This window comes from Microdochium trichocladiopsis, assembly GCF_020744255.1.
Source record: "Microdochium trichocladiopsis strain MPI-CAGE-CH-0230 chromosome Unknown B0I36scaffold_6, whole genome shotgun sequence".
Lineage (NCBI taxonomy): Eukaryota > Fungi > Ascomycota > Sordariomycetes > Xylariales > Microdochiaceae > Microdochium > Microdochium trichocladiopsis.
Window position 1 is genome coordinate 1 of NW_025763549.1, and position 27,950 is coordinate 27,950.

The following is a 27,950-nucleotide window of genomic DNA, read 5'->3' on the forward strand; positions in this document are numbered from 1 at the left end:
TCCGCACAGGACAGTGCAGGTGGGTCACCCGTCTAAATTGCTAAGGGGTACTTCGTACCTATCCTGGGAAATTTATCCATTCCCCACTCAATTTGCATAGAAACCAGATAGCGCAGCAGGGCAGGTACCTTCTGAACCTTCCCTTCTGCAGACCAATTGACGATTGGCTCCCACCACCCACTGCATGCATGCGCGCCACAGTTTGACCTGATGGCGGGAGTACAAACCACCAAAAGTTCCGAACAAATGTCATGTCATTAAATAGCTAATTTTGGGGAGTGTCTGGTAAGAGACGTGTGTGTAGCTGTAACTGCACCACCCAGGCCAACAGCATCATTGCAGCAGACGGTCCCCTTCTTCGAGCGATGTACCATACTTGCCAACCTCTATGTCCTGAACGTGAGACCACGGCGCATGTCTTATTCACAAAGCGCGACCCTGGAAGCACCGAAAGTGCACCGCGGACACGGTCTATCCTGAGGATAAGAGTAAGGCCATGCTCCCGTAATGTTGTACACCGAGATTGAATGCTGGGGTGGTAGCAGCGGTATTTGGGCGGAGTGGTGTTGCGGGAGGTGTCGCTGGCTCGCGAGTTCGATATCGTCTGGAGTGGATCGGAGATCACCGTTAGCATTTCAGAAGATTGGGACTTCGGAGGCGTATTGTGGGGGACGCTGCAGGGGGTTCCCATCAGAGCTGCACCCACCCAGGCCTTGGCGACGCCGCGGAGAGCGTCGACGTCGGAGCCAGCAGCGCAGGAGCACCGCTGCGGTTGTCGGGAGAGCCATGAATACACCAACGATGGCAATCCCTGCTTCCGCGCTCAGTGACATGCTATGCTCCGGGCAGAGTGCGCAAATGTCTGGGTCGGTATGGAACTCGAACACAGTATTGGGCGGACCGGTGTTGTGGTGGTGTGACGGTTGGCGTGAGCAGCCTGCGCAAACCGTGAAGTGAGTGTTACTTTGCGTGCACAATCGTGGAAGATGGCGTAGCAGCGACACTCCTTTAAGAGCAGTGGAGCGATAGAGGAGGGGCCCAGGGGGCGAGAGGGTGTGCGTGCTCGAGGTCGGGAAGAAGGCAGGAGCAGCGAGACGGCTGCTAGAGTAATGATATATGAGATGGGTGTGGCTTTGTAGGAGGGCCTGGCCTTGCTATCAGGGGCGACTATGCTGGGTACCTACCTTAAGGCAAGTTCAACACATGGACTGCTCGGGAGGGCGGACTTGCAGATGCTCGGGAGTCCCAGGAGTCTGTGATCGCAGCGGGTCCAAGGTTGGCAGGACAGTCCTGGCAACACTCCCGCGCCATGGGTGTCGCGGGTGTGGGCCCCGGAGCTGAAAACTCTGGCAAGGCTTTTGGCCAGGGAGCCAGGTGGTTGGCAGGAACTGCCCTGCTCCATGCATTGCACGTCCCGCTCACAAGGCCACTTCACTGCGCAGACGAGCACACCATTTTGGTGGTGGACACGCGATGGAAGTTGGTACACAACAGCTGCCGGGGTTATCGTGCGCTCGGTATCTCACCTGACTGGGTAATTGTCCTCGGAGCTGGGGAAAGCGGGGTGCAGGTTTGATGAGTGCACCAGGCACGGCTTGTTCGTCAGGATCAGCCGTGACGTGAGTGCTGCTCACGGACGTTGTACACGACAAGCGTTCGCAAGTAATCCCGAGCCCGCATGAACCCGGCATATGTCTGTCGATGCCATGGGAGTAAAAGAGTCCGGGGTGCGCGCCCAGGGTTCCTTCACTGCCTTTCATCTGCAACAGCCCTCTCGACAGTGTGTCCTTCCAAGTCAACATGTGCAATTACATACAGGTGCCAACCGCGAATTCAAGCTCATCGAGATCGTCAGAAGCTGATTGTTAGCAGATCCAATACCACTGTGGCCATTTCCGGTTTCCTGTCCAACAATGGTGCTATGTCTACGAACGAACGCACAAGAAGGGCCAGCCGAACGTCACCTGTGCCGAATAGAGGTCAGTTGCTTCGTACGCCCTTGGGAATAATCTGCTGACTTTCTTCGAGGGGTGACGAGGTTTGTCGTAAGTTGCACCAGCGCCCAGGATAAGCTCGAATCATACTGAAGAGAGACAAAACAGCGGACTGTCGTCCTCAAACTCCTCCATCCTAGGAATGGATGATCACAAGGCCGCGCCAGAGCCCTTATGTATGAGTATGCGCATGTAGTACTAAGGACAGAGAGTTTGCCTGTGATCGTGGTACTGGAAGGTGATAGGGCTTGGGATGCTTTCAAGGTAGCTGCCAGAAAGCAGCAGAGTCTTGATTGTCATGGGGAGGACACTTAATTGCATTGATATCGGCCTTCAAGTATTCAGAACGAGTGACCTGGAAAGTCAGAGTAACAATAAATAGACAAATATCACGTTTGACGAGCGGCCACGCAACGCAGCTGAAAATCATTGACGAGGTTCAAAGCCTCGATGTCGTCGGCAAAGCCATCGGCGACTCACAGTTGCAAGCTGATGTAAGACGATCATACTAGTGTTTATACTGGCAAAGAGCCATTCGGAGATAGCACAAGTGCTGGCCTCGGCAGGCCCCTGACCCCGGCAATCAGAGTTGCCGCCGCGTCGCTGGCCATGTTGCGAGTGGGTCCAGGCTGGAGCCTTTCGGAGGGGTAACGATTGTCAGTGGCGAGGGTGGACTGCTCCTGGCTCAGTGCCACGCTAGGTATTTGATTTCAACAGGCAAGCTCATCGCCTGGTATGTGCGGACAATAGCCAAGGCAGAGCACTACATAGACTGCGGCTCATAACTGACATATAGACAACCAAGCTCAAACTTCAACAGCAATAAAGATAACCAGTGAACGATCCAAGGTTCGCAGTGCGTCTTTCTCCCACTTGAAAGCGTTCCAGCACCTGCAACGTGGCTGCCACCATACAATTTCCGAGTCCCGATCAGCAGAATAGAGTACTACGCATCTCGCCGAGTATGGATCAACTTCGAGCGATCTTTCACCCTCACCAATTGGAAGCCGATGAACAGCACATCGATCTATACCATGTCGACGACAACCTGTCTCGTGCACTATACCAAGACGGCCTCGGTATCGAATACGGGGATCCTGATCTCTATACAATGAATGCTTGGTATGTCATCACACCATCTTCAATTAGGAATCATCTTGGTTGGAGCAATCTAGCTCCGACACAATTCATATCCTTCTTCAACAATCTGCAAGATGCAGAGCGCGAGCAAGTAAGACGACGCAATCAAACATGGGTTCCAGGTGGTCGTTACAGGAACCCAAAGTCGGTGCTCATCGCACATGTACGGCTTCGACAGGATACAAACATTTGGGCTTTCTCACGTTCGGAGATGCTGAGCATGATGGGCAGCTTTGATCCAGCGTCGCAAAGGGAGTTGTTCCAAGTGTCTGCGCCAAACGAGTGGTTTGTGTGGGGATTAGTGCCTGACGAGAGTGTGCAGAATAGACGTGCACTTTAGAAACACATGGCATAAATAGTTTCAAATTATCTTTTTCAAGCTTTGTTTCCTGATTCGCCGTTATGTGAAGAAGACAACGCGGCACTGGGCCGACGATCCGCTCTGGTCACTCCCTATATTCCCAGTATGGTCTTCTGAACGAGCTACGTTACGAGCTCGTATACAGTTTATCCTCGACAGGGAAAGGACATTGCTTTTCCTCTCTATGCTGAGTAGTGAAATGCACGCGCCGTAATTATTTGTGCAGTTGCACGGGTGACCCAAGTCTCATCTTGCTACGGCAGTCATGGCAGAGCCTTGGAAGATTCTCCTGATGTTGTTTCTGGTGTTATATCAGGTAATCATTTACTGGCATCAATCATGCTCGAGTACAGAGGACCACGGCCAGCCTCCTGAGAAGCAAGCATCTTTCTCATACCCGCTCCGTCTGCTCCCATGACACCTCGACCATAGATGACCTCGCCCAACATCCGTAATTGCATTGGGAATCTGCCATCGCCATAGCGGGTAGCAATTCCATCCTTCGACACTTTATCAAGCAGACACCATTCGCCACGCGTACTCCCAAGCCCTTCGCAAGCGGTTCGAGATTCGGCCGTCCACCACGAGGGAAGGAAGAAACCCTTTTGACCGTCGTTGTCCTTCGCTGCGTAAATCGAATCGACCTCTCGAAAATCCTCGAATTTCTCATTGTCGTCCATACGCAGCCGATAGGTGTCGATCAGTAACCTATATACATCTTGCTCAGGACGATCGTGTAGGTAAGTGCCGCGATCTAGCCGAGAGAACGGGTCAACGACATCCTGAATCGGCCCTTGGTTAGCGCTTGTGGCTTGACTTCGATCGAAGATTCGGCTGCGGCTACATTCGCGTTTATGCTCCGGCCAATGTTGAGCCTGGCAGTCACGGGAGCAGTACAGCGTGCTGCATCTCCCGCATCTGGGAAGCGAGGTACCGGCCGATACCCACCAAGAGAACACGACACGTTGAGAGTCATTATTATCTACGGCTTGACGTATCTGATGAGGCAAAAACTCTCACAGTACCAGACCAGACGGTTGACCCCGGGGGTCGGATCGTGAGAGGTAGCAAGATAGACAATAAAATCGCGTTTCAACTTTTCTTTCTTCTTCATCATCCTTTTCGATTACGAGGAACCCATGCCAATCATATCTTTGGGCCTCAGCGCGTAAGATTGGACGGGGAGAAGCTTCTTCGGAAGTCGACTGACCAACCCCCTCTGCGTCTCGGTTCGAATAGTACGCCAACCTGCCTCCTCGAACAGACTCAAAAAGCTCGAGTTCACCCTCGTCACACTCCCGTCGACCTCATCGAAGGCATCACAGCCACTGGTGCTCAAATTCTCCTTAATGACCATGATTCCGCTGTCAGGGTTTAGCGCAGCCCTGCACCGCTTCATGAAAGCCACAAGCTGCTCGTCGGTTAGGTAGCCCACGCACCACTGTACCCAGATCAAGTCGTACAAGATCCCCTCTGCGGGACACCAGTCTTCTAGCCCGACATTGAAAACGTTCCCTACCCCTTTTACCTCTTGCAAAGAGATGACAAACTTGGCAACAGGCTCTATGACATCGACCGCATCTGCCACTTCGACAAGCAGACCTTTCGTGATCCTCCCAATACTGTCTCGCATGTTCAGCATGAGCAACCACAACAGGTTTCCCCATCTCAAACACTTACCCCGCCCCACCCTCCAGCGCCAATTCAACCGTGCGTCGACCATTCTTCGTGCCAATCCCGAGCTTCGCGAGAAAACCGCGAGAACCTTGAAGGTCCACTTTGGAGACGTTGGAAAATCCGTTTATAGAAGGAATGCCACCGAGCATGCCGTTAATATCGGCATCAACGCCTTCCCATGGACTTTGCCCAGTGTCTATATGTCGTGCCGCGGGACATCGGAGAGTATACACGAAAGAGGTAGCGGGGTACGTCGTCAAATTTCTGCAGAAGCCAGTGCTTGTCACCTGTTGGGCAGAAGAGAAGCCGCTCGGGATCGAGACTTAGGCCTTGTAGGCCGTCCAAGACATTATTAAATTCCATTTTTTGCCCCGAAACGAAGTAGTTCTGAATTCGAATGGAGTAAATCGGAACGAAAGGTCTCTCCGTGGTCCGATGTGAGCGATTTGCTGGTAGGGAGTTGGAAAGTATGCCCATCAGCGATGACTACCGTGATATCGAAGCTGCCGCTGTCACCAGACCATCTTAAGCACAATTTTTTTTGTCATTATTCATGAGCTACGGCCTTCCACTAACACCTATCGCTCGACGTCTCTCCAACGAAATCACCAATCCCTCCTCAGCGCCAAAATCCTCTTCGCAGCATATTTGGCAGCAATCATAATCGGAGCCTGGGTATTTCCGGTAGGGACCTTCGGGTGGAAGCTCCCATCGACGACAAACAAGTTGTCCGTCCCCCACACCTTCGTGTCCTCGTCGACCACGCTCTTCCCGTCGTTGCTGACGCGCATCTGCGCGGTGCCCAGGTTGTGCGCGCCACTGGCAATCTTGGTCAGGATGGCCTCGGCGGTGACGTTGTCGGCCACGGTCAGGATGCTGTCCGGGAGGCGGGCGTACTCGAGGAACATGTTCACCCCGGCGGACATCGCCTCCCTGTCCTCGGCGGAGCGCAGGAGGGGGCTGATGGTCATGTTGGTCTTGCCGTCGGGCGTGATGGAGACCTCGCCGAGGGAGCTCGTCCCGTGGGTTAGGTACAGCTGGATCGAGATTGTGCTGTTGGCGCCGGCGCGGACGGTGCCCTGCACGGCGTACTGCCTGGTGGTGGTGGTGTTGAGGCTGGTCCAGAAGTTGAGACGCTGGCTGGACTGCATCAAGACGCCGCTGCTGTGGGCGAAGAGGTCGATGTTCTCCTGGCTCGGGGAGGGGAACGCCGTCGCGTGCAGGGCGGGGACGTTCTCCTTGGCGCCGGTCAGGGTGATGGTTGCCACGGCGTGGTTCTTGAGGCTCCGCCCGACGGGGAGCTCGATCCACTGCTCTTGGGAGGGAGCTCGACGTTGGTGGTGCCGCCGGCGACGATGTCAATCTGAGCGGCGGGGCCAATGCCAGAGTTGAAGAGCACGCGGGGAGTCGAGTGTGTGCCCGCTGCGACGAGAAGGGCGCCGTCCTCGGCGAGGGGGATGATCTCGCGGGTACCGTCTGCGCGCTCGACTTCGACGCCAGTGACTTTGCTGCCGGTGCGTATGGCACGCAGGACCTTGGCGCCGAGCTGCAGGGAGAAGCAGGCTCGTGCTTTGGCGGCGTCGAGGATCTTCCTCACTGGGGTGTCGCGGAGACCGTTGGCGATAGACCAAGCTGGGTGGGCGTAGACGAGCTCTTTCGCCTCGGGGTCTTTGATGGCATCAGTCTCCGACCAGCCATTGGCCAGGAGGAAGCGCGAAGTAATGTCAAACGCCGCATCATCGTAGCGCTTGCCGTCCTCGGAGGCCAGATTGGTGCCGGGCAGGTGTTCGTAGAGCTCGGCAGCTGCCTGAGCAATACCTTTGGGGACATCCCAGTGCCACGCTTCGGCCAGGAGGCAAAGTCGGCCCCACGAGGGCGGACAAACATCATGGCGTTGTTGTTGGTTGTGCCGCCGAGAAGGCAGCCTGCCTTGATGGACAGGTCATCGCACCAGCCGGCGTTGGGGTTGGCGATGGTGGCGTCGACAAGGCCGGGCCTCGTAGGTTGTCATGGTGTCGTTCCATGTCAGGACTTGTTGCGTGTTGCCCGTCGAGTAGAGGGAGGGCCCGCCGCGCTCGAGGAGAAGCACCTTGCGGCCGGACTGCGAGAGCTGTTCAGCAGCCACGATACCAGCCGCACCGGCGCCAGCAACGATGTAGTCGTATGCGGACTGCTCGACCTGGGCGGCCGCTGCCTCACCCAGGGCAAGCAGCAGAGCCTCTTTGAGCGTGATGAGAGGGATCTGCATTGTGGTTTTGTGTCGAGCGAGTGGACTGTCTGCGAGGAACAGGTGTGGGCTCTTCAGTTCAAGCACAGCACGAGCAGGTCAAAGGAAGTCGTTGTGATGATCGTAGCGCAGGCCGCAGCAGCTCTTATGCTGCAAGGTCGACGGCGCACCCACGGGGGCGAGGTCCGTGGACGGGACGGTTGGTTCTCGGCCAGACGCAGGCATCGCGGTCCAGGGAGGTCCACATTGTACATGAGACGATGCAGAGTGGTGGCCGAAATTGATTATCGCAGGTGGACCTCGTCAACCAGAAACCTTGGTCGAACGTGACAAGGCAAGCAACGCAAGCAAGTACAGCACAGGACTAGCCGAGACCCGGCAATGATCATCACAGCAGGCCAGCCGGTGGGCCAGTGCCATGTCCAGTCTCAGCGGCTGTCTTGGACAAGTTGGGGGGTGCCCCATCAGTGCGACTCAGCATCCCTGGCCGGCAGGGTCGCACTCGACGACCCGGGGCCAAGGTTCACGTCGTTCGCTGGTGGCCAGAGGAAAATCTACGGCATTCATACTGCGTATTGCCGGAACCCCGGCCGGCCGCACGTCACACTCACGCCCCGGCCGAGCCGGCCGCTGCCCAAACAGGCAAGCCAGAAACGCGGTTGTTTCGCACAGGGGCCCTGCTTCTGGCATGATCGCCGTCCGTTGTTCATGCCTCTCAGGGGTTCGCTCAGTCTGGCTGGGTCCGATCGAAAGGAACAGGCTTCTGACGTATTGCTTGGCGGATATAGTCACATCGGCCCGGAATGATCTGGAACCCCGTGCACTGGCTTCCGTCGGGATCGCTCTCGACTCTGCCATCTACAATCTGTCACCTTGCCAAGAAATTCGCAAGGCTCAGAAGCCGGCGGAGAGCATTACGAATATCCTTGCACGCCGGTGGTGCCCCAGTCCCCCGGGACCAAGGTCGATGGCACGCCCGGTTCTTGCCATTGCCTCCCAGGCAGATCTTTCTGCTCACCTGCCAGACCGGCATGACCAACAGACACATGCTTTGCTGCATGTTTTGCCACAGAGTCCTGCAGACAGGAGGAATTGATGCACTGCAGCATTGGTGTAATCCTCGCTCACTCCGCACGAGGGACACGTTCTGAAGACTCCAACACTTCGCGAACAACCAAGGCTTTTTCCTGTCGCTGCATTGCTTGGGATATTTGTGTCTGAGTGCTTGCATGGCTCGTGGGTATTGTTTCATATCAAGCTTGGCTTTTGTCGGCAAATACAGAGTGTATCACCACGAGAACTCTGTCCAGGGCATAGGGATACATTCCAAAGGGCCCGCGATACTACCTTGTACACTCAATACTGATGGTCGTCGAGGACGGCCAGGAACCGTGCCAAGCAGATACCAGCTCATGTCGCTTTTTGCATCAGGCTTCCACTCGTCATGTGTATGCATGGTCCGGGCCATTCGGGGAGTTTTCGAAGTCGGGTTTGCCTGTAGTGATGCTTTACCATAGTCACAACTTGCCTGGGTAGAAGGAACACTGCCATTGTCCAAAGCAGAGCAACGTGCCACCGGGACGCTATCAGGCAGAAGCAAGTGGCTAAACACAGTCCGCAGCCAACGAGATCACGCGCACAGTCCTGTGGCTTGTCTATTCTGCCTCGTCTTGCAGGGGGGGTTTTGGGCGTCGACGATGAGGGGCCAGTTGCATTCAGCCGCACCTGAAGTCTCGGAGAGGGAACCCCCCAACCATCAGACAATGCCCTGTGCCTCCCTTCTTCCCCGTCGAGTTGTGGTTGTTCCAAAGACTTAACCTTCCGCACTAACTAGTAGGAGCTTCCAAAGCAATAAAAAGCACAAGACTCAAATACTCAATAGCATCCGCCATGGACACCGACGACTACGTCCGCCAGCGCAACACAAGCTGCCTGGCTGACCTCGGCCACTCGCTCGTCCGCCTCTCACCCGACAACATCTCGAAGCTCCTGCTCACAGCCAGCGGACTGCCCGAGAGGCGAAGGGCCGAGGGGGACGCTATATGCGCCCGCCTGGCTGAGCTCAACCCCGATGTCGCCAAGCACTTCCAGTCCAAGCAGACTGCCACATCGCGGCTCAAGCTGCGCATGATCCAGCCTCGGTCTATACAGGCTCACCCCGCAGCCGTAAATGAGACCACAAATGGTGTTCCACAACTTCAAGAGGACCCGGACAGGTCCCGCGAAGTCGACTCCTTCATCGTAGTCAGCTACTGCTGGCACTATCCCGACTGGCCCCTCCCCGCGGCGGCCTCGCCCATCGCGCCGGGCTGGGAGGTGTCGCGGCCCATGGTCGACGAGGTCATGCGCCTCGCCCAGGTCTCGGTGCCCGGCGACGGCGGGGGCAGCGTCTGGCTGGACAAGCTGTGCATCAACCAGGCCGATGAGGACGACAAGAGCACCCACGTCGGCGCGATGGACATGATCTACCGCTCCGCGAGACGGGTCGTCATCTTGCTCGAGAACGTGCAGCTCGGTGACGAGGAGGAGATGGAGGCGGCGCTGGCGTACAGGAAGTTCTACCAGGACATGTGTGACCACGTCAAGGAGCATGATCTCGAGGGGGCGGAGAAGGGGGCATATGTCAAGGAGTGCTTCCCGAGGTCCGAGAAGGAGTGGTGCGAGAGGCACAACTCGGCCGCTTCGTCTGGAGGAAGCAATGAGCCTGCGGGCAAGTTCGATGTGGCGAAGCTCCGAGCCGCAGCGAAGCGATTCGTCTCAAGGCTCTTGCAGGCGCGCTGGTTCACGAGGGCCTGGTGCGCTCATGAGTCTCGAGTCTCGCCGCACGGCAAGATCAACAACCCTCTCTTCCTATGCTTCGCTCCCGACCTGAACAACAACAAAATCACCACAGCACAACCTCGGGGGATACCGGCAGCAGAGTACTCAGCTTCGAGTTCCGCTTCATCCACTACTTCGCGCTGTACCTGTGCGAGCTGGTCCTCGACAGAACCGAGCTCGCCCCCTCGCTGGACATGCTGCCGCACCACCAGACGCGCATCGACGACCCGGGCCCGACGGAGCTGTGGCAGCTGTGGTACCGCATCCAACGCCTCCACCCCGAGCGCGGCGCGGCGTGCTCCGCGATGCAGCACCTCGTCAGCATCATGTCGTTCGGGTGCACCTTCAAGGGCGACCTCATGTCCATCGCGCTCAACACGTCGAGCATCCCGCTCGTCTTCCGGGGCAGCGCGGAGTGTGTCGAGGACGTCATCTGGATGTTCGCCCTGCTGGTCATTGCGGCGGGGGACGTGGTACCGCTCATTGCCAACGGGGGTAAGCTGCGGTTTCCCCCGTCGACGACCCTCGGCTCGGCGGCCGACGAGCCTGGCGGTCCCGTGAAAGACGGTGACACAGCACAGCTGGTATCCTGGGCGCCGCGCCCAATGCAGGGCGTGCTCGACGACACGATCCCGCTCAGGGACAAGAGCTACATCACGGCCGTCACGCGGGACTACATCGAGCTGGACCTGCTCGTCTTCACCGCCCTGCCCGCCATGGCCACGCAGGCGAGCCAGGACAAGGCCGACGCCCTGATCGCCAAGTTCCATCTCGATGCCATGGCCGAGACGTTTGCTGCGGCCGCCAACGCCGAGACGCAGAGGCAATCGGAGATCATGGCGGCTGTGTTCGACCGGATCAAAGATGGGCAGCCGGGCTCCTTGCACGTCTTTGTCAAGGTCTGGCTCGCGCACGGGATCGACTGCGGGACGCAGTGGATGCTAAGGTTTCCCGAGATCATGAGGCAGGACACGCAGGACTGGACGTATGGTGTGCCCAGGGAGGTAGAGGATGAGACGTTGTTGTCGGCGGCAAGGGAGCTTCTGAGCCTGGTCTCCGGCGCCAACGCAACACCTCATTCACAAGGAGACGAACTCAAAGCAGCACAGGAAGCACCGCGGTCAGATCTCGGCACCGCGCAAGACGACGAGACGATGATCCGCCGCATGGCCCTGTACCTCCGCATGATCCTCGACCCGCGCCTCAAGTTCTACGCCACCGCGCCGCGCCGTCTCCCCCTCGGCGGAGACGACCACGCCATCACATTCTCCTCCAGCAACCGGTCGTACATCGCCGTCCCGCTCGCCCTCGTCCCCCTCCCGTCGTGGCAGAAGCGCGCCTGGGTCCTCGAGCCGTACGACCCGTCCACCGACCCACCTGAATCATTTGCGGATTTCCTACCTGATCCCGCCCGCACGTGCATCGAGCCTGGCGAGGTGCTGGACGATGTGTATCCCGTCCTATCGTCTGACTATGCGGATCGGCGGAGGCCGCGGGATGACAAGGTAGGGGCGTGGAGGTTGAGGCGGCGGGAGCAGATCTTTGGGTTTAGGGGCTGGGATGAGGCGGCGCTTCAGGGGATGATGGCGCGGAGTTCCAAGGATGGGGACGGGGAGGGATATGTCGTGTACATGAAGAAGCAAAGAGTGTACGGCGCGGAAGACTATGACTGGGGCGCGATACTCGAGGTCGCGAAGAGGATCGAGGGAACGGGGGCTGCTGAGACGACTGAGGGAAAGGCTCCGAGCACACCCCAAGAAATCACTGGAGAGGCGATTCAAGGAGCAAATCAGGTCTCTTGAACACTAGCGAGACCGACCAAGCCTACGAGCATGCGCTGAGGATTATGATCAAAGAGTCTTGGCTCCTGCTTGACGGGGATAATGGACGACAGACGGCACGCTGCACGCTGCAGATTTGTGCAGCAAGCGAGGGTAGATCGGGTTTCTTGAGGCGGTCACAGGCTACTAGCAAAAATACACACTCCAATCATACTCTGCATCGTGTTAATGTGGCATGCTCAACATGTAGACCTCGCCGTTGAGGTAAATCACCCGAGTTGGTAGTTGTGGGGCTCAGAGCGACCTGGGAGATTACGAACGAGCTACTGTGCTCGTGGCAGTGGCCGCGGCAAAGGTCTACAGAATTTTAGAGGTATGGGAATACCAAGGATCAATATTGGGGCTATATTTAGAGAAGTAAATGCGCCAGACATGTCTTATCTATTAACTAGTTTATGATACTTCATAGCGACTAGGTCCTGGGAGCGGGCAATGCGAGTCTTTTGTTATGACATTTCAACCATGGGAAATCGCGCGACTTCAGACCTTTTCAGCACTATCAATTTTCATTCCTGTAACGTAATTCACAAGCTAGTGACCCAAACAAGCAAGCGAACCAACCCCCAGGTACTCGTACGACAATGGTAAGTAAATTCAGCCCCGACGCCTCAAGTCATTTCAAACTACGTAGAATTCTCTTCTTCAGAGGTAGACTCAACTTTCTGACATGTACGCGCATTATGGCCGTACTCGCCACTGTGAGGACCGCTGTGTCACGAACCAACTGACGGGGCCAAACCGCAGCTGGGCGTTGGGTATTGTTGTTCTGCAAGATAGGTCAAGCCTGTGCAATATCACTAACTCTCGACTGTCGTTCTCTCTCGGGGGTTGGGATTGTCGTGTCTCTGGGAAGAGACACCACTCTTGGTCACTGGAGTGACTAGTTCGAATGGTGGGTGAGAATGATACTTAGATTGATCGCCGAAGTACAAAGGAGTGACTATCGAACTATGGGAAACCTTACAGTTACATATACTTTGTCCTTCACCGATCCGTTATGCCATATTGTATGGTCATGTTTTAACTGACGGTCAATGTCCGAGGAGTGACCGTCAGTCTTGGCGTCGTGACGGTCATGCAGTCCTTATCTGTTATCTTAACCTATTAACTTCGTTAAAGTATAATATCGACCTAGCACTAGGTCACCTTACGCAATCAATGATGTGAACTCAGAGAAGGGAAAGGACAAGCTCAGAATTACTAATATAGACGTGGAGTAGGGAGGAGGCACGCTCAGTTTTACTAAGGATACGCGGCGTAGAGAAGAAAAGAGGCACGCTAAGCACTATTAATAACGTGGACTTAGAGAAGGGAATACGTAAGCCGTATAGGATACACCGAGAGGAGGATAAAGAGTGGGACGAGATCACACTCTACTCTCCATGCGACTAAATGGCGATCTCAGTGGCTTGAATCACATGCTCGAGTAGATTCGAACGGGATCGGCAGTATGTTCTACCGCAAACACGAGATGCAAGTGTGATGTGAGGCATTCTGTCGAAACGACTAAATAGCGATCTCAGTAGCTCCAGCTTACAAGTTTCGGGGCATTCGGTAAGCTGCAAAGTTTCGGGCATCTCCAGCTGCAAGTTTCGGGGCATTCGGTGATCTGCAAAGTTTCGGGCATCCCCAGCCTACATAATCCCAACCTCTGCATCCAACCATGTTCGAAACTGGCCCTCTACGCCAGACGGTCTGTGCGCAGAACTGTTTGTGCATAACCTACACGGACACCGATTTCGAATCTGACTGTGTTACATAGCTATAATGTAAGTACTATTAATAAAAGTCCTAGACTGGATAGAATGTGGCGTTATTGTAAAAGCATGACTTGAGAGGACCTGGTATCTTTCCACTGCCTTCCCCAAAATAGCCTTGGATGCTGCAGGTTGAATTGGGCTGCCTTCGAACTGTGAGCTCGCACTGTTGTTTAGATGTTCATAATTCAGGCCACAGGTTCAAGCTATTTAATTGGCGGGTATACTGCACTACAAGGAGATGTTGCTGACATGTGATGGACAGGGGAGTGGGAAGTTCCACATGCCGCGGGTGCCAGTAGCCAAAGGCATATGCAGCCATGACGTTATCCTCGTATCGCCTGACGGAAAAGTATGGGACTACTCGTTCACATTAGCTTACATCTGTTCGAAAAGAATGTCAGTAATAAGCCACAAAGTTAGACTAGTCATAAACTCTCTGCTTTATTAAAAGATTCATTAAATAGTTAAATGGCGATAGAAGAGTATGGATTGCTATTGGTGTTAAACCAATAATGCATCCCGTTTCATATTTTCATGCTTGAGGAGGCCAATATTATAAAGCCTAGCTCATCCCTTTTCCTAACCCTAGGCTCTTTCATTCAAGACCGCATTTGACGGCCCACATATTCCACTCCTCACCTCACAAACTGATAGTTTCTCCTTCCTCCAGCCTTGCCACACTATGCCAGAAGAAACGCCGAAGCTGGCAAGCTATAAGCGCATCATCCTCTGCTCAGACGGCGCATGGCTTGCGTCCGACATAGGCGACAGGTCCGCCCCTACCAATGTCGCCAAGTTAGCTCGAGCAGTTGCGAACAGTGGCCCTGATGGTAAAGGTAATCTCGTGAAGCAGATCGTGTCGTACCATTCGGGCCTTGGAAGCGGGGACCTCCCGTTCCAGAAAGCCATCTATGGTGAGCTGCTCAAACCCAAATCTTCCTCTTCGCTTTCGCTCAGACAGCTTTACTGATGTGTTTGCTACTGCAATTCACAGGCGGCTTCGGCTGGGGTCTCGACATCGAGGTGTCTCAAATCTACGATTTCATCTCCAATAACTACGAGCCTGGCGATGAGCTGTTCTTCTTCGGCTTCTCGCGTGGGGCTTTCACCGTGCGCTCAGTCGCCGGCCTTGTCTGCGATGTCGGCGTCCTCTCAGCAGTGCACATGTCGCGCTTCACAGAGATGTGGAACGCGTACCGTGCGAATACGAGCGGTGAGCCCTTCAGGAGGTCAACGTGGTATCTGGATAATAAGGAAGAGCTGGGTCTTACGGACGTCAGGGTTAAGGTGGTTGGCGTTTGGGACACCGTTGGAGCTCTGGTACGTGACGCAGGACATGGTGGATACTGCTTAACTGACCTTGCATGGCTAGGGTATCCCGGAATGGCCCGTGGTGGGTTGGGCGAGAAAAGTTGGCCTCCCAATCAACAAGCAGTACGCATTCCACAACACGAACTTGTCAAAAAGTGAGTGTTATCGCAAGTGCTCTCGCAGAATGACCAGGCTAAACGACGATTCCATAGATCTGGACTATGCTTTCCAAGCCCTCGCCATTGACGAAAAACGACTAACCTTCCCTCCTACCCTGTGGCACAAAACTGCTGACGGTCCTGCCAAAGATCTGCAGCAATGCTGGTTTCCCGGCGTCCACGGCAACATTGGCGGCCAAAGAGAAGATTCGCATGCCTTGGTTGACTTCGAAGAGATCGGCCACAACACCTTTGCGTGGATGGTAAGCCCTTCCTAGCCTACTGCATCAGTTACGATCCTAGTCGACTGACTTCCCCATGCTCCAGGTAGACAATCTCTCCAACATGCTCACCTTCGAAGACGCCGCGATCAAGACTCTCATTGAGGAGCACCGTCGCGCGCTCAATTCCATCAATATTACCAACGGCTGGGGCTGCGGGCCGATCGTCGACAACTTCTCCGGGCTGCAAGGCGTCTTCTTCTGGCTTCTCGGGAAGAACGACCGCACACCGGGCACCTATCCGCGGGACCCGGGCGACGGCACTGGTGGCGCCACGAACGAGTATTTCCACCCTATCACGCGGATCCGCAAGGACAACCTCAACTACAATCCGGCGTCGTTGCAGGGATATGCCCTTGAGAGGCCTGATGGCAGTGCGGGGTGGAAGTGGGTAAAAAGCGGCGTCCAGGCGATGCCCGAGTACGTGATGAGCCCGGAGAAGAAGATGAGTGTATCTTATGAGGAGCGTGGGAGAGTGAAGTATCGGGTCGAGGAGAGCTTATCGAGATTACTCTGTCCGAGGAGCATTCTGTTGGATCTGGATAGGGACAATGGGATAAGCGGGGTAAGCAGGATCGTGGGCTGAGTGATCATGGAGAAATGGCATCTCGAGTGAACGAAGAGTCCAACCATAGCAGAGAGCCACAGAGTATGCGTGGAAGCAGTTGGGAGGCGCCATTTAGCTCGTAGGACTGTATTCGCATGTTGACGAAGAGCGCAGACCTGTATATGATGCTCATAAGTGATATAGCGATATCCCTAAATCGACATGCGATAAGAGGTAATTAGTGTAGTAGCTAGCTAGTGAATAGCTTCTGTATGTCTCGTCGATCGTCGTGGTGGAGAGCTAATCCCGAGGTATAAGGGGAGCGTTGGCAGAATCTAGATGCACTAACAAAAAGGGATGGACCAATCAGAGGCTGCAAAGGGTCATGCCCGTGTAAGAGTCATGCCCGGGTAGCAATTCTTCATGCCCGTGTAGTAATTGCCTCAGAGAATTAGAGCCTTCAATTCGGCACCCCCTTTTCTTCTTTTCGATTCACAGTCTCCTGGGGATACCTAACCCATTCAATTTCAACCCTAACAACCGAATCATGGATCAATGAATGGCCGTCCGAGCTCGAATAATTCCGGCGTCCTCTGCCGACATCTGCTGCCGGAACCAGCTCTCTAGCTTAACCGGGAGCGTAGCAGTGAGCAGAATTACCGGGCAGTCGAATCGGTATAGCCCTGTGAGGCCCGCTAGCCTCTTTCTGTATCCGACGTCTATGATAATCGTGTGGCATTCGTCGATAAATATCCGCCGTAGCAGACGCCGGCTTCGGAGACTGTCGAGGTACGTCGAGAACTCGTTGTTGCTTGCCTGGTTTGCGCTGACGACGACTAGTCTAGCGACCCGGACGAGCGAGTTAGCCTCTCGTCCCTCCTCTTCCGTAGACCTCTAGTGGACGTAGTCGATTCCGAACGAGCGAGCCCGCGCTACTAGATTGTCGATCAGAGCTACGAACGGTACGACGACGACGCTGACGTCTCCGTGGAGGCCCCGAACTGCTGGAACCATGAATAACAGGCTCTTGCCACCGCCTGTCGGTAGTACCACGATCTGTATAGAGCCCCCTCGTATCTGTATGATCTGGACTATGGCATTCTCCTGATCAGCTGTTCGCTATCTTGCTCCGGCTCCTAGAATCGTCTCGAGTCCCTGTTGAACTCGCTTCTGGATGTCCTGATTTGCTGCGGTTATTGCTGATCGACGCCTTGTTGTTCTGATTTCTACGAACAGCTGGCCGGATTGGCCTAATCGGACCGCCCCCGACTTACTGAGGCCCTGATCACTGCTTTCCTCGAGAGGAATCGACGTTATAGTAGTCTCTTCCTTCCTCGGCTTCTTTCTTAGTTGCTGCTCGACCCCGGTAGCGCTCCGACTACGACTCCGTCTTCTCTTGGACGACCTCTCTCGCTCTCTCTCTCTATCCTAGCTTAGAAACTGGTGCCACAGCCGACTGATCTCTCGGTAATTCGCAACTATCTGCGGTTGTAGCTGGTCTGGAAACTGGATATTGAGTGCGTAGTGCCTTCGTGCGGTAGCACTACTATGCGTTGCCTGTAGATCCCAGATCAGCTGCGTCCGCACCCTAGTTCGACGCTCTCCTGTCGTTTCGTCGATCTCGTCTTCGTCTTGGTCGTATCCGTCTCCCTCAGCCCCGATCTCTAGTTCCCGCTGCTCTACGACGATGCCGCGGATGAGTCGGCCTAGCTCGATAGCTAGATGTCGATATGACGACGTCCCGAGTACTACGCCGATATACTTCGTCGACGCCCTCTGGAGCTCCTTCGTGAGTATCGTAGTATCCCACCTCCCCCTACGCCCGTCCTTCCAGAGCTAGTGGTACAGAGAGCTAGACGGTAGTCGACCCTTCGTCTCCTCTAGTAGCATCTGCTCGTAGGGAATGAGCCAGGTGAGATAGAGAACGAGCAGCTTTCCGATTCGCTTCGGTAGGAAACGAGCTACCTTGCGACCGCAGCCTCGAGTAGCCTGAGCCTTGTCCCGATCCGTAATGAGCATGACCTGCCCGTCGTAGATGTAGACGCTGCTAGATAGCTGCTGCGTATCTAGGTGTCGGACGCTGGTGATCTCGGGACCCCGTCCAGGCTGGCCGCCCCAGATATACGTTAGCAACATAAGCTGCTTCTTGAGTGAGTCCAGCATGCTAAGCCACTTATACGACTTTTCTCGATGGTAATGGGCTCTCTGGGACGACTATAGCTCTGTCGAGACGAGATCGGCGACCGGACGAGGCCCGGGACGTAGCCACTCGTTCTCCGCGTTCGTCGTAAACGACTTTCGATCACCCTCGAACAGGAGGCTATCCCTAATCCGCCCGAGATCGACCTGTCCGAGGAGACCCTTCGTCTTCCCGGATAGTAGTTTGTCTAGGGTCGACTCTGCGTCGGTAACGACCCCCTGGGCCATCCGTCGGAACTCCTGAACTTCGATGCGGTATCCGTAGAGCCGGACCGCCTTCTTCCCCTCCTCCCAGATGATTCTCGGCGTACCACTATCCTTATTCCGATACCCCTTCCCTAGGGTCATAAACCGCGTGATCGCACTGAACGGGCTGAACGAGCCGTCGGCTATCCACTCGCGGTAGCCGTCGAGGAACATCTCGATGTCCTTCTGTCGTAGTACCTCAACTCGAGGCCCCGCTTCGTCCTCCTCCCGGATAGGGACGTGTTCGAATAGATATTCGAGTAGTAGGACCCGACTACACCACGATATACCGGCGAGGATTATGGTAAACTCGCTTGGCGCCCGGAATCGTGCTCGGACGGGGTCGATCGCGAGAATGGTTGTGAAATGGAGTAGTGGGTTGACGTATAGCTCGACGAGGACCTTCTGGGTCAGTGATAAAACGCAGAACGTGAAAACGCTGGCGTCGAGGTACTGATCGCCCTCTTCCTCTCCGTAGCTCTCGAATCCGCCCTCTTCTCGATCCCCTTCGTCGTCTTGGTCCTTCCCTACCCGGGAGCTCGGCGGTTCGGTAGAATCGAGTGCCTCCGTAATAGCTTCGAGAGCTGCCCACTGCTTGTCGGTAAACTGGATCTGTTGCTCGCTGCGAGCACCTGTTCGATAATTCGGGTCGTACGGTACTAGGCCTGTCGCTCTGAAGCCTGCCTGGATGTTTGACTTGGTCATCGCAGCGTCGTACGACTTGTGAAAGGCTGGGAGGAAGTCCTCCTTTGAAACGTGGGTTACGTGCGCCCGCATAAGACCTTCGATTTCTTTACCGTACGCCCGTTTCAGAGGTCCAAAACACCCAACATCGAGAGGCTGGAGCTTATGCGACGAATGAGCAGGCATACAGAGCGTTACGATGTTCTGTTCCTTGCAGTAGAGCTCGAAATCGACGGAATGGTGGCTCTCGTGGCCGTCGAGGATGAGGAGGCGGTGGGTGCCCTTCGTACGACTCTTTGTATGGAAATCGAAGTGTTTTACCCATTCTAGGCCTCTCTCGTTCGTCGTCCAACCGTTTTCTGAAAGCGCGATTACCCAGGAGTCGAGGTGGACCTTCCCGGCGAAGATAATGTACGGCGGGATTGAATAGCCGTACGACGCGATACCCTGGATTACTGTAACCCATTCCTGATTCCCTTGTTGTACGGCTCTTGGCCTCCCGCGTCGATCGGAGGTCGTAACGACAGTTTCGGCGGAGATTTTGCCCATCGCAAAGCCCGTCTCGTCGAAGTTGTAGATGTCGTCATCGTGGATCCCGTATTTCGCGATTGTATTTCGTACGAGGGAAAACCACGCGCGATACGCGTCTGGATCTTCGCAGAGGACTCTCTGATAGTCGATTCTTCGATTAAAACGCGTTCGGAGCTCGGGTCGTCGTCGTACGAAGTTTGCAGCCCAGTTAGTTCCGACGCGTGGCGCGTCGCGTTCACGAAGGAGTCGATCCGCCATTTCTCGAACACCACTGAGGCGCGGTGGAAATGATCGCGAATCTAGGTCGATTACATATCGTACGATACTGTCCTCTTCGTACGAGGTTAAAGTCTGATTGTGTGGTCGGAGATCGCGCTTTGCAGGTCGGCCGTACTGTCGTCGATGTAAGGTTGCGTGGGATATATTATAGAGTAATGCAGCCTTTCGGACGCTTAATTTTGGGTTTGATTGGAGCGCATTAAGCGCTAGAATTACGTCGCTTTCAACTGATTGCCGTCCCATAATTGTTGGTGGAGAAAATGAAGGAAAAGGAGTGTCTGTAAGAAATTGCAGAAAAGTGTCTCACTTGCTTGTGTGTCTCACTTGCTTGTGTGTCTCACTTGCTTGTGGATTACGTTATAGCTAATTTATTAGCTGAGTTATAGCCGAGTGACAAGGTAGCGATTTTAGCGATTTTGGTGGGGTTTAGGGTGGTCGCGAAGTACCCTGGTCGCGAGACGGAGGGCAGACTTAGGGCCTAAGCAGCACCCACCAGAGTGGAAGCAAGCTATCAAGCATGAGATCGCGATGAGCTTCGAATAGCACAACCAACCTGTCATGTAGAACAGGCTCGGGACTCAAGTCACGTTTTGGTGAAGATACTTCCAGCGAGGCATCAAGCACTCCTTGATATATAGTATAAAGCCGCCTAGAAAAGCCTTCTTTCCTACTGGTGTCCTGGCCGCAGTAGACCCGTCAGTCTATCACACTTAAGAATATTATATAGGACTACGCGAGCTGTCGTTAGCAAGAGCGGTTAGTGAATCAGGTCTTCGAAGTAGGGATTTACCCACCCCGTGCGCGGAGGCATCCTGACCATCATTCACAAGCAGTTTGTGTCCAGTTGGCGTCTCTCTGCCATACAATAGGGGGCGGGCGCTTGGGCCATTGCACTCATTCTGAACCCCAAGTGCGCTATAGAGGAATCGGTACTTGGACACAAACTTACAGTGGGCAGGGACGCTAAACCCAGGGACCCCCACCCCACCCCGGGCCATTCTGGCTACCCCAATTTCCCCATAAGGTTCAGGTAAGTAAGGAGGAAAGGAGAGAGCTGGGGTTCACACGGCAGACCCCGGGCGGGAAAGATAGAGAGAGAGCCACGCGACGACGCGTTATCGCAGCTCAGGCACAGAAAAAAAACGGAGAGTTCATAATTAGACTAGACAGGTAGATATGAGAAATATGTCAATTATTACGGCCATACTTCATCTACGTCATTCGAGCTCTACTGTACAGTGGTAACTGAGGTACTACTAACAAACCCGTCCAAACGCGAAACGCGGCAGCGACCGCAGCGAGACCAGACACCGCAGCCGGGCAACGTCGGGAATCCGAGATGGAAGACCGTCACGACGACGCCGGAGCGCCCCCATCGGAAATCAATGTGTATCTCCACGAGGAGTCGCGCGTTCTTATATGCTCGGTATGTAAGGCTGGCATCCAGCCCGGGCCCGGCATTGAGTCCCACTTCCGGCGGAGGCACGGCACAAAGGGTGCTGTTCTGCAGCGGATCCGGGAGAAGGCCACGACAACCGCCGCAACGGCAGGTGGGATGGCGGACCCACGGACAGCGGAGACACCGGCAGATGGAACGTCGCTCGTCCCAGAGCTCCGGGTGCAGGCCGGATTCAGCTGCACAGCATGCCGCTTTTTAACAACAAACGAGACGGTGATCCGGCAGCACTGGACAGGGAGGAAGTCGGAGGTGGACGACAGCCATAGTTGGTATGAGCGTTCAAAGAATAACTGGACAGCCGTAGCACTCCAGTCTTTCCAAGAGGAACACCTGAACCGATGCCCGCAGTGTAGCTGTCGCCGACGGCCGCCCACTTGTTGATCCAGCCGAGGTTGGCGGGATCGGTGGCACGTTTGGTGAGAGCCTCCAAGACTGATCCCTCAGTGTCAACGGGATCGAGCGAAGAAATGGTGTCGTTGTTGTCCTCGGGGACGGCGAGCGCACCAGCAACGCCGCGCGGTCGAGGGACGCTGTAGGATAGAGGGATAATCAGAGAAAATCAGGCCGCACTGTGGTTTTGCTTTGTTGCGAGGGCAGAAGTTCTCTTTAAGCCAGTCTTCCTTTGCATAAATCAGTCCTGAGTAAATTTCAGAGATGGGCCCTCCCAGACAGTGCATGAGATGACTATGATCATCGATGGAGCCGTTGTAATTATGTCCTCTAGAATAGGGCGAGTCACCACATGTCGACAATGGCAGGGATCATCTGGGTTGAAGAAGTTTTTATACTTTGTTTTCTGAGTAAAGCTGGCTTAGGAATGGAAAGGTATCGAGAAATTGAATGCGACCAAACGATAAGTGTACAATATATATCTAAGTTGAACCTTCCAGCAATCCACATGGCAACGACTGGCCCTCCTTAAAACTCTATGTGAATACCTCGAGTGAGCCCTGATGATGAGGCCTTGACCGTGGTCCCCACTCTTCTCACAACCAGGTCCCATCGTTCTTTTGTGGAACCACCGCGCAATGGCACGAAATATTGAGAACCAGACCCCAAAGCAGGTCAACGCGCTTGTTCTCCAATGAAGGAATGTATCAAGGAAATGAACGGAAGAAGATGAATTGAAGAAACAGACCTTGTTGAAGTGATGCACATGTCAGACATGATGTAGATTGGAGTTGGCATGCATGCGGGATTGAGGAAGAGCCTTACAGGGGAAGGAACATGCCGGTCGTGCTAATCAGTGACGCCTGTCATCATCATCACGAGCGGACTCGTTATCGAGCTCATATTTCTCCTCGACAAGGTCGAGATCTCTCTCATATACCCTGCCCTCGTTTCGGTCGTCCTCGTCGTCATGGTCGTGGTCGAAAGCGCGTGCCCACACCAAGAAGGTAGTAGCCTTGCAGCGTTGAAGCGTGCGCGTGGGTGTAGCAGTCGGGATCGCGGCAGTAGGGGTCGACGCAGGGGTGGGGCGTGGGGTAGAGTGGATGGCCGGCGAGATAGCTGTGATGATCGATGGCTTGGTACGGATAGTAGTCGGACAGAGAGGAGGCTTGTGTCTGGGCGGTCTACCCCGTGGCGTGGGTATTCGCGTGAAAGGATGTCGAGTAGGCTGTCGACGAACGAGCGGTCATGGCCTGGGGAGAGCCATCAGAAGCCATCAGGCTGTTGGGCAATATCTTACCGCGCAAAGGGAGTTGGGAAGACATACTTGTGACGCAGCGGATGTGCTCATGCTTGCCTGTGCCCTGGAGCTTCTGCTGGAGTCCTTCGTGCTCTCAGTTCCAGATGGACGAGTCGAGCGGGTAGATTTCGAGTCCTTCGCCTTCCTGGGAGCTGTCTTGTGTGAGCCGCCCATGGTGTGGTGAAAGAGGAGAATATGTCAGGGTGCTCAGATATATGGGGGATGAAAAGATGCGAGAAGGTCGAGGACGCTATGGTTCGTGAAGACAGTAGTGAGAGAAGCGAATCCAGGGCCAGGCGGATCCTTGATATAAGGGTGCCGATGGCTTATCCGCCGATCAGACATCTTGAAATGGATGTCAATGCTGTCGTCCAAATTCTGTTTTCTGAGTTCCGTTAGTCCCTGGGGACCAGAATCTGGCCAGGCATGAGAAAATGGACTGCGCGGCGGCGGGTGTCAAAATGTTGTCAATTGGGAGAGCCAGATTTTGGCACGCCCAGCCAATCGGGGGCCGAGCCTGTCTGCCAGCTGGAACCCCTGTCCCAGATTTTGGAAAGTGATGCTTGACGGTGTGGCTTCACGAACAAGGAACAGCCAGTCAACGCCAGCATGCTGGGGCTGAGTTGGTGCCTACACCGACGGCTGGGCTGACACGTCGACCAGAATTTGGACTTGCAGCAACCCCTGTTCGACCAGAATCTGGTTGCTGTAGGAGGCTCAGCATGGTAGTCTTGGCTACGTATGCCTCGTGCAGGCGCGGAGCCTTGCGAGTACTTGAACCAGAATTTGGTCGCCCCTCGAGTGCTCAACTCTTCCACCTTCATGCTTCCATTCTCACATCAAGCTCCCATCCCACAAACCCGTTGTCGTCGAGTACCCCTCTTCTGTCCTCCTCATATTCCAAGCGACGCTGCTGCGCCACCTGTGCAGTGGGCGATCGCTCGACACCCAGGTGGCATCAGCCGTCAATTGGCGGCTGCTTCTTTGGCTACAATGGCGTCTGCCGCAGTGCGGACTCGCGAGTCCGAGTGGGAGGCACATCGCGAAGAAATCACGAGGCTATACTGGGATGAGAAGATGACTCAAAAGAATGTCGCGGACTTCATGTCCAAGGAGCACGGCTTTTCCGCATCGTAAGTTCATCCTTGCTGTCTCGACTCCCTTCGTCAGATCCATCACTGAACCTAAACGCGAAAAACAGGAAATGGCAGTACGAAAGACACTTCAACCTTTGGAATCTCAGGAAGAAGCATTCCAAGGAAACCTGGGTCGCTCTGAACGGCATGCCGGGGCAATTCGAGCTGGCATCTTCTCTCGTTTTCCATGGTCGGGCCATTGAAGCCAAGAAGCGCAACAAGGCAAGGTTGCGATATCCTAACTCAGCAACGCTGCAAGGTTCGTTCTGAGATTGGGCTTGAAGGCCTATCCCATGCTAACACGTTCCAGGGACCACAAACACACTACCTCCTGGGTTCGAGCTTGTCAACTGCAATACGACCCTCGCGCCCATGATTGAATCAGCCTATGTGGCGCGGATATTGTCTGTGCGCTTGACACCATTACTTCTGAGTTTTCAGCTATTCCGCGGCTTCAACGGTGAGACAGTTTTCCAATCGGGTATTTTCTTGCACGCGCTGATGGCTGACGAGACAAGAAACAGAAGCAGGCAAGCCGACGAAGCCTTTGATGAGCTTGCGGAAGGTGATGGCCACCCTTGACCGCGAAGCGTCGCTCCCCCCGACCGAGGACACCGCCGAGAATGGCACAGTTGTGACATCGAGCCGCGTCCTGAAGATCATGCCTGGTGAAATGGACAGGGCTTCTGCACAAGCGATCTTCCCGTGGGCTGCCTTGGAGGAGTGGCACTCCGGCAGCGATCCCTTGATGGTTACCGCCATTGCGTCGCAGCACATGGCTAGCTCGCAGGTTGATCAAGCCCGGCTCCATCTTCTCGTCTTCGCGCTCTCCAACGGCATGGAACGCGATATGGGCATCGAGTGTCTCGGGGACGTGTGGCAATACCTGCAACAGTCCTCGGCTTTTCTCAGTCGCAATAGTCTGCAGCAGATAATGCAGGGTCCGTATTCCAAGACTCTTTGTTCGAAACTTCTCCAAGGCGCCATCGAAGCCGGGAACGCATCCGGCTGTAGCCAGATCATTCGTTTGGGGAACATCAGAGTGGACGATGTGGTTTGTTTTGGGGAAGATGGAGAACTACTCGCGGCAGTCGAGCTTGCTGCCCTCCTCGGAAACGTGCAGGTCCTCGAAGCTCTGCTGAAGGAGAATGCCGACCCGACACGAACCGGGCCACACACGGAGCGCAAATTCGACATCAGTGCTTGGGGCGCTTTGCGCTCGGCTTTGGCGACGCCGAATCATAGACGGACTGATGAATGGTGTCCTAAGCCCTGGCGCGCCTGGCTGAAGACTCAAACTCGGCTCAACAAAGAAATCGTCAAACTCTTACTGTCTACGGATTCCTGGATCAGGGCAAAATCTTGCGAAGGAAACACTTCTGTGTTTTGCATCGAGCAAAGCGTTGGATGGTCCCCAGACAAGCTCAAAGACCTGCTGGAAAGTGTCACGTCACAATCTGCCACCGGGCTCGCAGAGCAGCTTATCCACATCGCAATCCGGGAATTGCGCTCTCCCAAATTGCATTCCACGGGATTCATAGAGGGCCTCCTTTCTACTCCTAGCGGTTATTTGCTGGAACTTCTCCAGCTCATCATACCAGCGCGGCGCTCGACACAGTCAAGTCACGAGCCCCCACGACTATCGAGTTGTGTCGCGAGGAACCTCGTATTAGAGGTGAAACGCGAGGATGCTCTCCGCTGGCTAATAGACCGTGGTCGCCAGGCTGATGTGGGACACGAGGGGTGTTCTTGCGGCAGGCGCGTCTCTGAATGCTTTTCGAAACTACTGGATTCTTCAACAGAACATTCATCTGACAATCCACTAGATGCAACAGAGGACCCTTCGGACCCATATCAAGAGATACACGACCAACGCTTGAGGCTAATTGCTTCGGGGAAATCTCGAGAAGTTCTGCATTCCATCGAGTTCACTCATCGTTCAGACCCGGAAACATACTGGAGGTCTGTTCGGAAATCCACAACTCCGAAGGACTGCAGCTTTGAGGAACCCTGGTTTTCTGCAGAGGACGATCTATTGTTGGCAGCAACAGAGGCTCATGATGAAGAGTTGGTTCGCAAGCTGCTTGAGTTGCGACAATCACCGTTCATTCTCGATCATCCGTGCTTGCAACTTGTCTGTGGGCCCGCCCATGAACACTTGCTGATCATGTTCCTCTCGACGGAACTGGCCCCGAACACTTTGTTTCTCCACTCCACGGAAGTCGCCAAATTCATTGCCGAAGTGGGAGTATTGAAAACTCTTGCGGCCCATGCCATCCTGCTCGTCGGCCCACACCCAAATCCGATACTCACGGAGGCGGTCGAGCGCGGGGACTGCGCCCTGCTCCAACTGTGTCTGAACCTTCTCCAGCCCGAGTTACAGCCGCAAAAATTGATCGCAGACGTGTACTCTGACATACCCAGCGAGTATCGGGATGCGATGGTTGATACTATCTTACAATATCGTTCCCCCTACAATTCCACACGCAACACGGTGCGCATCGCTCACGCGGTTATCGCGGCTGCGGAGAACGGGGACATGGAGATAGCCCAGAAGCTTCTACCACACGATGCGAATGTGTATACATCTCTCGTTGGTGTCGAAGAGCTCAAGGATGATATGTGGAGATTGAATGAGACATCTCTGATCGGAGCTATCATCGAACGAGATCAGACACCGGGGAATCAGTTTTGCGTATATATTATACGAAAATTCTGTACACCGTGCAAGATTGACCGATGGGCGGCTACAGCCGACGGTGAAATTTCGACGCCACTCTTGCTAGCTATCGACCGTGGCTTGCAGCACATCGTCGAGCTCCTCGTACTCGAGTACGGAGCGGACGTCAACTTCACCCCGCGGTTGAGTGTGCGATACACACCGCTACAACTGGCAGCCAAGTGCGGCCACTCTGGGATTGTTCGATGGCTTCTCGAACACGGTGCCCGCGCCAACAGCCCCGTCAACCACTATTATCATGGTATGACCGCACTATACCTTGCGGCGATGGGTGGATACTGCGGCATTATGGAAATGTTGATCAATGCCGGAGCTGACCTCAATGACCAGCGTTTTGGTTTGTCTCGGAAGACGGCAAGAACGGCCCTTGAAATCGCTGCTCTGTATGGCCGAATAAATGCCGTCCAGCTACTTCTGGACTCAGGATTCGACATCAGGACGAGAGGCAAGGAGGCAATGGCTCATGCGATTGAACTGGCGCAAGAATATGGACACGTCAGCGTTGTTGAGCTCCTCGAGCACTACCAGATGGATGTGTTATTTGAGGAATTATGGCAGCACGACATCGCTCTGGAGGGCGGCCAGGCATCGATGGATGAGATTGTGGAAATGTAGCATGCATTATGAAAGGTCTGATAGTGACCTGTCAACGAAAGCTGTATCGAATTGATCGCAGGTTTTGATTGTTATCTCCTAGCAGCCGTATCCCATATGCACAAGTCTCTTTGCTGAATTATCTTTTCTGTGGTCGTGCTGCGATGTTTTATTTTAACCATGCCCTTCACGTTCGTCTGTTCGCTAAGTCGGAGCCCCCCATGGCGGCCACCCCCCCTAGCGGCCACCCCCCAATCGCGCATGAGGCCATCACC

At 54.8% G+C, this 27,950-nt stretch overlaps 8 protein-coding genes across 8 annotated transcripts; 4 read left to right on the forward strand and 4 right to left on the reverse strand.

Moving 5' to 3' along the window:
• Positions 1-1,441: 1,441 nt before the first annotated feature.
• B0I36DRAFT_324473 (uncharacterized protein) lies at positions 1,442-2,389 on the forward strand (the record flags this gene model as incomplete). The annotated part of the gene is made up of 4 exons (XM_046154114.1): positions 1,442-1,712; positions 1,740-1,818; positions 1,873-1,959; positions 2,312-2,389. Coding segments are annotated over exons 1-3 (177 nt in total), but the record flags the coding sequence as incomplete, so codon positions are not given.
• A 1,426-nt stretch (positions 2,390-3,815) lies between these two features.
• B0I36DRAFT_245927 (uncharacterized protein) lies at positions 3,816-4,421 on the reverse strand (the record flags this gene model as incomplete). Its single annotated transcript, XM_046150194.1, has 1 exon — positions 3,816-4,421. A coding segment is annotated over one exon (606 nt), but the record flags the coding sequence as incomplete, so codon positions are not given.
• A 200-nt stretch (positions 4,422-4,621) lies between these two features.
• B0I36DRAFT_374506 (alpha-N-methyltransferase NTM1) lies at positions 4,622-5,535 on the reverse strand (the record flags this gene model as incomplete). The annotated part of the gene is made up of 3 exons (XM_046160277.1): positions 4,622-5,117; positions 5,176-5,368; positions 5,460-5,535. The coding sequence occupies 3 exons, from the start codon at positions 5,533-5,535 to the stop codon at positions 4,622-4,624; spliced, it is 765 nt and encodes a 254-aa protein (XP_046011023.1).
• A 242-nt stretch (positions 5,536-5,777) lies between these two features.
• B0I36DRAFT_363363 (GMC oxidoreductase) lies at positions 5,778-7,420 on the reverse strand (the record flags this gene model as incomplete). Its single annotated transcript, XM_046158791.1, has 3 exons — positions 5,778-6,482; positions 6,506-7,014; positions 7,159-7,420. The coding sequence occupies 3 exons, from the start codon at positions 7,418-7,420 to the stop codon at positions 5,778-5,780; spliced, it is 1,476 nt and encodes a 491-aa protein (XP_046011024.1).
• Positions 7,421-9,232: 1,812 nt separating this feature from the next.
• Positions 9,233-12,218, forward strand: B0I36DRAFT_384421 (uncharacterized protein). The gene is made up of 2 exons (XM_046161001.1): positions 9,233-10,194; positions 10,293-12,218. The coding sequence occupies exons 1-2, from the start codon at positions 9,290-9,292 to the stop codon at positions 12,019-12,021; spliced, it is 2,634 nt and encodes an 877-aa protein (XP_046011025.1). The 5' UTR covers positions 9,233-9,289; the 3' UTR covers positions 12,022-12,218.
• A 1,897-nt stretch (positions 12,219-14,115) lies between these two features.
• Positions 14,116-16,560, forward strand: B0I36DRAFT_324482 (uncharacterized protein). Its single transcript, XM_046154115.1, has 5 exons — positions 14,116-14,734; positions 14,815-15,140; positions 15,193-15,286; positions 15,344-15,552; positions 15,617-16,560. Exons 1-5 carry the CDS (start codon positions 14,503-14,505, stop codon positions 16,154-16,156), a joined length of 1,401 nt encoding a protein of 466 aa, XP_046011026.1. The 5' UTR covers positions 14,116-14,502; the 3' UTR covers positions 16,157-16,560.
• Positions 16,561-21,687: 5,127 nt separating this feature from the next.
• On the reverse strand, positions 21,688-23,379 carry B0I36DRAFT_431744 (uncharacterized protein; the record flags this gene model as incomplete). The annotated part of the gene is made up of 4 exons (XM_046162595.1): positions 21,688-22,045; positions 22,731-22,768; positions 22,846-23,133; positions 23,206-23,379. The coding sequence occupies 4 exons, from the start codon at positions 23,377-23,379 to the stop codon at positions 21,688-21,690; spliced, it is 858 nt and encodes a 285-aa protein (XP_046011027.1).
• Positions 23,380-24,198: 819 nt separating this feature from the next.
• B0I36DRAFT_363367 (ankyrin repeat-containing domain protein) lies at positions 24,199-27,696 on the forward strand (the record flags this gene model as incomplete). Its single annotated transcript, XM_046158792.1, has 5 exons — positions 24,199-24,338; positions 24,407-24,600; positions 24,652-24,801; positions 24,866-25,540; positions 26,564-27,696. 5 exons carry the CDS (start codon positions 24,199-24,201, stop codon positions 27,694-27,696), a joined length of 2,292 nt encoding a protein of 763 aa, XP_046011028.1.
• Between the last annotated feature and the right edge of the window lie 254 nt (positions 27,697-27,950).

Excerpts from the sequence above, each read along its gene's own strand:
- B0I36DRAFT_384421 (XM_046161001.1), top strand. The coding sequence starts at position 9,290 with ATGGACACCGACGACTACGTCCGCCAGCGCAACACAAGCTGCCTGGCT. Across the intron at positions 10,195-10,292 it reads CGCTGGTTCACGAGGGCCTG|CACAACCTCGGGGGATACCG; the intron begins GTGCGCTCATGA and ends AAATCACCACAG.
- B0I36DRAFT_324482 (XM_046154115.1), top strand. The coding sequence starts at position 14,503 with ATGCCAGAAGAAACGCCGAAGCTGGCAAGCTATAAGCGCATCATCCTC. Across the intron at positions 15,141-15,192 it reads GGGACACCGTTGGAGCTCTG|GGTATCCCGGAATGGCCCGT; the intron begins GTACGTGACGCA and ends TTGCATGGCTAG. Across the intron at positions 15,287-15,343 it reads CAACACGAACTTGTCAAAAA|ATCTGGACTATGCTTTCCAA; the intron begins GTGAGTGTTATC and ends ACGATTCCATAG.